Here is a 9,129-nt window from a genome sequence, read left to right on the forward strand (position 1 = left end):
TTCTTGATTGATTGTGTAGGTCATCACTGAAGAGCACCAAGGGTTAAAGGGATCACATTTTGTTGAAGGCACATTTTTGTTTTTAAAGGAATACTTCACCTCTAAAATGCCCATTAACTCACCCCGTGTTACCTTGTACTGGCACAGTAAACAAGGCATTAGAAAAAGGAGTGATTGCGATAGATTGAGGTAAATGAGGCCCGGTTGCAGAACAGCAAAAATATTTCACCACATCTGCTTACAATCTTTCACACGTCTCATAACATTCTCAGAATCATGCATTTTCACATACTAGGAAATGTTAAGCACTGCATATAAAGAAGTGTTTAACAATAAGGATTAATCATCCAATTGACTTCAAGTCATCAAAAGTTTTCTCCGTTTTTGGATTCTGTGAGAAAAGAAAAGTTTTCTTTAAGAATTCAACATAGTTTGAGTATTTTATACACAGATGGTCAATATTTTGGGGGTGAAGTATTCATTTTAAAGGTCCCCTATTATACTGTTTTTCATCAATATATTATAGGTTTCAGATATATACAAAACATGTCTCTGAAGTGTTTGGCTCGAAATACCAAACAGATCATTGTCGCATCCCACAAACCCCTCTGTTTCAGCCCTGTTTCAAAAGTGCTGATTCTCTGTCTGTTACTTTAGATGAAAATAAGGAGCCCTCTGAGAGATATTTGGTTAAAAAAATACACAATGTTACTCTAGGAGGAGATTCAGGTGATAAGGTGGGGTGGGGGTTACCTTGGTTGGTGATTGGCTAATGGTTACACAACCCAAAAAATCGTTATGACATCATAAAGTGGCCAAAATCTGATCAGCTCATTTTCAGACAGGTTTTTATATAAATGGATCAGGACAAAATAAGAGCGAATCTTTTTTCCTGAAACTTTCAGAATCTCTTTACACAGAGGGGACACATGTTTATGTATAAAAGACATGAAAAAGTGGATTTTGCATAATAGGTGACCTAAAGGTTGAGTCAATCTTTAGTGCAGATATTTACAGGAAGGTGCTTCTTCATGGTCTTCTTTGGTCAGTATCCTGCTGACCTCCCCTTCTTCCTGATGTCTGATACAGCGGTAATACATCCATTCTCCTTTTCCAGAGCATTGACTACATTTAGGAAGAATTTCCAGTTCCCAGATTGGTGTCCAAGAGCGGTGAGGCCCTTTATCACTGACTGAGAGCACACAAAACACACACACACACACACACACACACACACACACACACACACACACACACACACACACACACACACACACACACACACACACACACACACACACACGCACACACACACACACACACACACACACACACACACACACACACACACACACACACACACATTAATACCACTTATCCTCCCCACTTCGGTTCCAAAGATGATTACAGGTAGATTGAAGCAGACTTTGTACAATTATGTTGTGGCTCTCTCTGTCAGAACACATTAATAACATAAGATGAAATGTTTTTCATTAGATAGACGACACAGTCTGGTGAATCTAAATGTAATTAATGGCCAGTGAGGAGGAGCACATGAGTATCTCACCTCGTTAAAACCGGGCTCAAAATTCACTTTATTCTTGGAATCGACAAACACTATAGGCTCAGCAATGGCGTCTTTCAGATTCATCCCCAGCCACAGGTGGTTTATCATAGACTGCAAAGATTAAACAAAGAACCATGTAAGCACACAGATGAGGAAGTTGTTAATCAATTTGCAAACAGGTTAATCAAAATTACCAAGGCCACTGCTGAGGTTATCAAGCTTCCTCCCGATCCACCAATCACAAAAAGTCCTCCAGACTTTGACTCCAGTATTACCGGAGTCATTGAGGAAGGAGGCTGTTCACCTGCAACAACAATCATACTCCATATCAGACTGAAAGGAGATTGAAATTGCAATCGAAAGTCCTCGTTTATGTGACTTTACCTGCCCTCACTGTATCTGCTCTGCGACAGAAGTCCAACAGCTCATTGTTCAGGATGATGCCTGTTCGCGGAGAGTAAACACCTCCTCCAAAACTGCAAAACAAAACACCGTAGACTTAGCAATTTGAAATAATATAAATTAGATAAAGTCGAAATAACAGGCTTAGTGTTTACACTTGGTTTATGGTGCTGGTGGCAGAGACAGCCAGTCCTTCTTCATCCAGGACAGAAACGTGTGTCGTCCCGACATTATCCCGGGACGGCTTGGTATTGTTGTAGTATGAGTTCTCATGGGTCAGGTTGGAAAAAATCCGGTCATTGATGCTCTTGATGAAGGAGTCTTGGATCAAATGAACTGCACTCTGAAAGAAAAACATCATAATGAAACTGGAAAAAGCTGGGGCGAGGGACTTTTTTGAAAAATGTCTTTGTTGTTATTTGCGCAATAGTGCTCAAGGAAGAGATTCAGTTGATAAGGTGGGTGGGTGTTACCTTGATTGGTTATTTGCTAATGGTTGCACAACCCAAAAAACATGTTGACATCATAAAGTGGCCAAATCGTATCAGCTCATTTTCAGACAGGTTTTTATATAAATGGATCAAAAAGTGTATTTCCAAACTTTAACTCAAACCACTCGGGCTTTTTCTTTAATAAACCTGCTTTTATATATTATAATTTTGGGCCATTCAACATTGTGGATTGATTATATTATTGATTGTGTATAACTAATATGTTGAGTCTACCTGAGACTGCATAACTATTTACATGTACATAGAATCCTGCATTTACTTGGTCACTTTCAACATTCTCTGCATGATTTAGCTTATTGTATTTATTCATTTTTCTGGCATGTATATAGTTAACTTCATCTGCACTACTTGCACACTGGTCTTGCAACATAACCTGCACTATTTTATTCTAATCTATTGTACTCTGTTTCATTTTGTACTATTTTTATTTGTATGTTTTGTATTTGTCTTATGTCCTATATATAATATGTTGCATTGTTGGAGGAGCTTGGGACTCAATATTTTCATTGCCATAGCTACATTGTAGCTACTGTGCATATGACAATAAAACCCTTGAATCTCGAATCCTTGAGAAGGTCTTTTGCTCTAAGAATAACGAAAACAAAATCAGATCCAAACCTTTTTGTCATTAAAATAGGGATCGTTGATGCTCCTCTTTTGTCCATTAGCAAATTTAGCTGCTTCTATGTAGTGATGGTACATCTGAATCTTCTGGTCAACATTCAGGGAGTTTTGATTGATGGGAAACCCTGTGAAAATACACAAAAATAACACATTTTAAAACTATTATGCTTTACTATTTTTGTATTATTCAGAGTATAGAGCCAACATGCTAGACTGTCATTCAGCTGCTACAGTGTGTCAGTTTAAGGAATTGCAGGAAAGTTATCATGATACATGAAACCTTGCATGAGTTTGAGTATGAAGGCCAGCAGGGGGCCCCCAGAAGGAGGTGGAGGGAGGTGCATCTTGGTGCTTCCCAGAGAAACTGTCCATGCATCCTCCACCCGCACCTGGAAGGACGTCAGATCCTCTATCGTCATAGTCCCACCTAGGAGAAACATGTATATACAAACAGCTTGAAATCTTTCATTTTCAAGTTGACATTTGACGTATTTTTCTGTCCATTTAAGTGTAGACACCAATCATCCCCATGAAATTGCACCAACCTGCAGCCTCTATGTCTTGGATTAAGTCTTGTCCTATCTTGCCAGAGTAAAAAGCCTCTGCCCCCTGTTTTGCAATTGTTTCCATGGTATCTGCAAGTTTAGGAAACGTGAGGTGGTCTCCTGTGTGCAGAACGGTTCTGTTTTTGTTGCAGAAAATGTCACTGGAAAAGAGTATTAATGTAAAAGCACAAGTCAGAACATAATGCAATTACAATTTAGGTAATGCTGCACTTTATCATCTGTGTAATTTGTGACCTTTCTGGTCTTCTTTGTTAACTAATAGTAACAATCATTTCATGCAATTTATATTTAATCATATACATCTTTTGTGCACACTCATCAATAAATAATCTCAAATGTCCTGCGGGAAGCTGTTTCTGCATTTTTGTGCAAGCTTTTGCAGAGGCAGAGAGGCAATCATGTCCATTCAGGCTTTTTAAACCACACATTCCCAGCTAATCTCTTTATAACTCATTTGCTTAGGAAAAGCCACATTTCAAACAAACATTTCTAAAAGAAGGTGAGCACTGCTTTTATCTCCAGGTCAGTGAACCCTGCTCCTGAAATGTTATGCTAAGAACAATAATGTGCCTGTAGAACATAACAATCATGTTCACCAATGCAAAAAGTATTCAAATGAGCGAAATGAGACTGAGTGAAACTATTATGCAATGTGAAATCCTGAAACTTAAACACTCATTAAATAGTCAATTGTTAACTCAGGGCTATAAACCAGCATGTAATGAGTTAAAACAGGGATTTATAGGAAAGCCCTTTGCTCCAGGATTTCTGCACTGATGAGTAAAAGCTTAGTGCTAGTTTGTCAGTGTTGCTAAGTAGATATTCTAATAAGTTATATTTCTGCCCACAATTTTTGGAAAAGCTCTTGATCACTATAAGCAGAAAGTAAGATGCTGTACCAGATAGATGATTTTTCCACGTGACCTTTCACAATAGGGGATTGCAGAAGTCTTCCCAGATACGCCGGCAAAGGGAAGCCCTCTCTGGCCAGTTTGATTGTTGGTTCAAACAGCTTGGCCCAAGGCAGCTTCCCGTACTGTTTGTGAACTTTTTCGTAGGCCCGCAGCTCTCCAGGAACACCGATCCACTGGCTGCCTGCAAGGTGCAAAACAATAAAGCTGCATGAAACCAATGATAGGAAAAAACAATGATCAAAAAATAAGCTGGACTGACGTGAAAAATAAAGCAATAAAGAAAACATTTGGTTTAACTCAATAAATACATTTCCATTCAATGTTTAACGCTAGAAAACAAAATCTAACCTCAGCAATAAGAGATGCTGCTGGTGATGTTAAAAATATGTAAGCGACTTAAGATACTTAAGATGTGTTTCTCTCAAATCTATTTGTTGTGTTTGAATGTGTTTGGATTAGTGTTCACTATTTAGAGGACATCTCAATAGGAAAAAATGGTGAGGATGTTGAAAATAAGCCAAATAATCCATTAGTAAAACATGAGCAGAGTTACAGGGATGATTCTGCTATGACTATAAGAGGAAGCATGGGTAGGAAAGGTGCATTACTATACACTGATGGACAATTCTGCCTACCTGTTGTCAGTCCGAATGAGGTGGGACAGTCATCTAACAGGTTTGTTTTGAAAGACTTTGGGACAGTTTCTCTGAAGTTGTACACTTTAACGTTGCCTGAGAAAAGATAAGAATTCATGAGCTGAATCAACCTTTATCATTTGAGGTCACCCTAATGAATGAGAAACTTACCTTTTTTGTTTCTTATGGTGAATATAGATCCTCCTCCAATCCCCATGCTCTGTGGATTGATCACAGACGTGCACAGAAGAGCTGCAATGGCGCCATCTACTGCTGATCCACCTTCCTGTAGAATGTTACTGGAAAACATATCATTTTACTGAATTCATGTCACCACACTGTCACCAACACGTCAACGCACTACGTAATTGCCCACACACAGACACAGGGGTGAATTTTTTTTTTTTTTTTGAATGATTGCAACACTCTAGACTCAAGGTTTATTGCTTCAGGGATTCAAAGAATGACTGAGCTGCCAAAAGGCAAGTTTAAACCTTGTGCTGATGCCAGGGGTTGTTGAGGCAACATACCAAGAAGCCATTCATGTTGGGGATTTTTTTTCTTTCTTTTAACCTATTCAACTGTGAACCATATCACTTAGCACTTCTTAACGTGGCTTGTGTAGTCATTTATTATTTTATCATTCCTATGATGTTTTAATGTTTTGTCAAGCACTTTGTGACTGTCTGTGAAAAGCGCTTTATAAATAAATGTTACTTACTTACTTACTTACAACTAATTTGTTTTTTTTCATCAAACTGAATTATATAACCAAGCATGTAAAACTCTGAAACGTCTCCAAAAGAGTGAATGGGTCTTTTGTTGGTCAACTGAGGGACAAGAAATGATACTGCCATGTAGTTTGATTGGTTTAACAGTGGACAAGGTCACAGGAGGTAGAAAGATAAACTCAAATCTAATAGGAAAAGTCCACTTAAAGGTGACTAATGTGAACATTGTAGACAGAACACGTTTATACTTGTTTATGTCTTTAGTAGATGGCTGGCAAATGGCTGTATAATCTGTGGATAAAGCAACACTAATTTAGAGATATCTTAGTTTTTTATATTTCATTTTGTCAAACCTGAGCTGTTATATGTGTGAGTAAAACGTGGGTTTGGAAAGAATAAAGATTTGAGAGACTCTGTTTGTACTGCAACTGCTGCACAACGGTTTCTCTCTCTGAAGAATGTGTTATGCAAATGATAGTTGGAGAGAATAAAAAGAGTGCCCTCAGAAGTCCCTCATTAGAGGAACATTCATTGTCTCTGGTGTGAATTCGGAAATATACACAATGACAGGAAGAAAAACATCTCTGCAACTGAATTCAAAAGCAGAAAGAGCTTCATGCACATTCCTGTTTCGTTCACCTTTATTCTGCATTTGGAGTTATCATGGTGACAGATTAATGGCATCCACTTTGTGGCTCACTGAACAAATTAAGGAGTGCATCAAATGAAAAAAGAATTTCCTCATTACAAACAGTGACATCAGTTTGTGGGCTACGAGATCTGATTTTCTGGTATATTCACATTCAACAGGATAGTTCAGGAAATAACTCAACAAGAGGTGAGGAGTATCATGGCTTGTCTGCTGACATTTCTGCAGGCATTATCTCTATTCCTCAAACAGAGCCTGTCAAATCTCTTAAACTGCTTATCCCATTACTCAGTTCAGCTTTTTATCTCAGCTGCTGCAGGAGTAGGGAGATGCAGTCTGATAGCGAGTTCTGAGTAACTAAACTCTAAATATACATGTGATGGGAATACATCTAAGAACAACAACTTCTTTAACTTCCAATCTCCAGTGGTGTACAGTAATTTAGTAAATGTACTCAAGTTCTGTACTTAAGTACACTTTTGAGTGACTTGTTACTTTGTACTTCTACGCTACATGTATTTAGTACCTTTAGTTACTTTGCAGATTTGGATTAATAATGTGAAATATAACACTTGAATAAGACTTTAGTTACACCTGGAGTAAATTCACAAGCCCTGCAGCATAGAAAGTCATTCAAAATAGCTGCACTTTTACCACTTTGATTCACATATTAATACATCAATAACTATAATCAAAACATACGATATATTATTCTGAAATGGGCACATCTGCATAATTGGTACTTTTGGTAGGCCTATAGGCTACTTTACATTTTGATGGTAATACTTTTGTCCTTTTACTTAAGTAACATTTTGAATGGAGGACTTTTACTTGTAACAGAGTATTCCTACACTCTGGTACTTGTAGCCTACTCAACTACGATATCTAAGTAGGCTACTTCTTGTACCTCTGCCAATTTCCCCCAAAAACAAACATTCACTCTTTAATTTGAAGCTTTTAGATACAAAGATACAGAGTGTTAAGTCAAACTCTGACCAAACTCACCACCGGTGGTTTTTTACTATTGAACAAAACGGAATTTACCTGCCAATCTCGGAGCACTGTCGCGAGTCTGCAGCCACAGCCGCGCGCGTGAAGCTGCCGCTCGGACACTCTTTGTCCGCCTTTGTCCGAGAGACGACGCACAGACACACCAGAGCAACCGCGCAAAGTAAACCAGCCGAGATGAAGCAGCACACCAGCCAGGGTTTGGGCTTGTATCTTGCCATTTAAACTTTTCTGTGGAGCCAACTTTGTGTTGCAGAGAAACTGTTGCTGCTGCCGCTCAGTGCGCACACACTCTCTATATAATCCTGAACATGCATGGGTTACCCCTCCCCTCCATCTCCTCCGGCTACTGTGATGAATTGAAAGTGAAGAGCAGAGGGACGGATTTACTGGACACTACACACACAGTGTTACTCTGACTGTCTTTGATATCCCACTCACGTCCTTACTCAGTCTAAGTTTGGAAATAGGCCTATACCCATGACATCACAGCCATTCCTATTTATTATGTTTTTGAGTAATTGTGTAAATGCTAATTCAGCAGCTATCACACCATGGTTAGTCAAATATGTGACGATAGTCGAGCTACTTCTTCTTTTAATATTTCACTTAATCATTCACTTTTTCATTGTGTAAATGTACCTATTACACATTTCAGCTTTATAAGGAGATGAAGAATATAACTTGGATTGTTTCTACCTTTTATATAAAAAATTGTAATAGTTACCGATTGTTTACTTATTTAGTGGGAATGCTGATACAGCATTCAAACTACTTGTTCTTCTACGCACAAATTCTTTATTCTTATTCCGCCGGGTTATTTTGTCCCTCTTCTGCTCCCACATTCCACATCACAGAAACTCCGTTCAAAAATCAAAACGTTCAGCTCGGTCGGGAATCGATTGCTCTTACTTTTCTCATTCATAACTTTCATAATTCCCGAGATATATCCCATAATAATTCATTAAATGTTTAACATGGAAGTCAATGGAGAAACTCTTCAGACTTGAAAAGTCAGTGCTGCATATGGCCAGTAAAAACTTCAACTCAAGGGGGAGACGGTGTGTACATTTTCAGTAGGAAACCTCTTGGCTGCTGCAGGGGCGGATCTAGAAAAAATATTCATGATGTGGCAAGAGGGTGGCAGGAGAATTTGAGGGGTGGCATCCCCTGGCAGAAGTATATGCTGATTTAATCGCAGTCATATCAATCAATGTTAACTTGGAAAGCCACACTATTTACATTTTAACTCAATAACATTAGGTGACATTATTGTGGCTATTAAAGCCTTAAATAGAAATATATAAGGTGGCAGACATAATTGAATGAATTTTAACTGAACAATAACTGAATGAGTTTGTTTCACTCTTAGACCAGCAGGGGTACCACATCTATGCAGACTGCTGCAATAAGTACATTAATTAACTGTCTCATCGATGTTTGTCTGAATTAATATGATACTATTAACAATCATATTATTCCTATCAGCTGTCAATCACTGTTATGATTCACATATTCACT

At 38.4% G+C, this 9,129-nt stretch overlaps 1 protein-coding gene across 1 annotated transcript; it reads right to left on the minus strand.

The window, feature by feature from the left end:
• Positions 1-886: 886 nt before the first annotated feature.
• Positions 887-8,008, minus strand: ggt5b (gamma-glutamyltransferase 5b). The gene is made up of 12 exons (XM_034123465.1): positions 7,645-8,008; positions 5,392-5,519; positions 5,221-5,316; positions 4,571-4,766; positions 3,651-3,811; positions 3,386-3,532; positions 3,100-3,230; positions 2,125-2,312; positions 1,952-2,043; positions 1,762-1,871; positions 1,568-1,678; positions 887-1,192 (listed from the first exon to the last, which is right to left on the minus strand). The coding sequence occupies exons 1-12, from the start codon at positions 7,827-7,829 to the stop codon at positions 1,046-1,048; spliced, it is 1,692 nt and encodes a 563-aa protein (XP_033979356.1). The 5' UTR covers positions 7,830-8,008; the 3' UTR covers positions 887-1,045.
• Positions 8,009-9,129: the final 1,121 nt, after the last annotated feature.

The sequence above is a fragment of the Trematomus bernacchii genome, unplaced genomic scaffold (genome assembly GCF_902827165.1).
Source record: "Trematomus bernacchii unplaced genomic scaffold, fTreBer1.1, whole genome shotgun sequence".
NCBI classification, from domain to species: Eukaryota; Metazoa; Chordata; class Actinopteri; order Perciformes; family Nototheniidae; genus Trematomus; species Trematomus bernacchii.

What these genes read in the sequence shown, in the direction of transcription:
- ggt5b (XM_034123465.1), bottom strand. Translation starts at nt 7,829, where the DNA reads ATGGCAAGATACAAGCCCAAACCCTGGCTGGTGTGCTGCTTCATCTCG. An exon ending in CATACTCAAACTCATGCAAG is followed by an intron (nt 3,231 to 3,385) that starts GTTTCATGTATC and finishes GTATTTTCACAG; the next exon opens with GGTTTCCCATCAATCAAAAC. An exon ending in ACCAGCACCATAAACCAAGT is followed by an intron (nt 2,044 to 2,124) that starts GTAAACACTAAG and finishes TTTGTTTTGCAG; the next exon opens with TTTTGGAGGAGGTGTTTACT.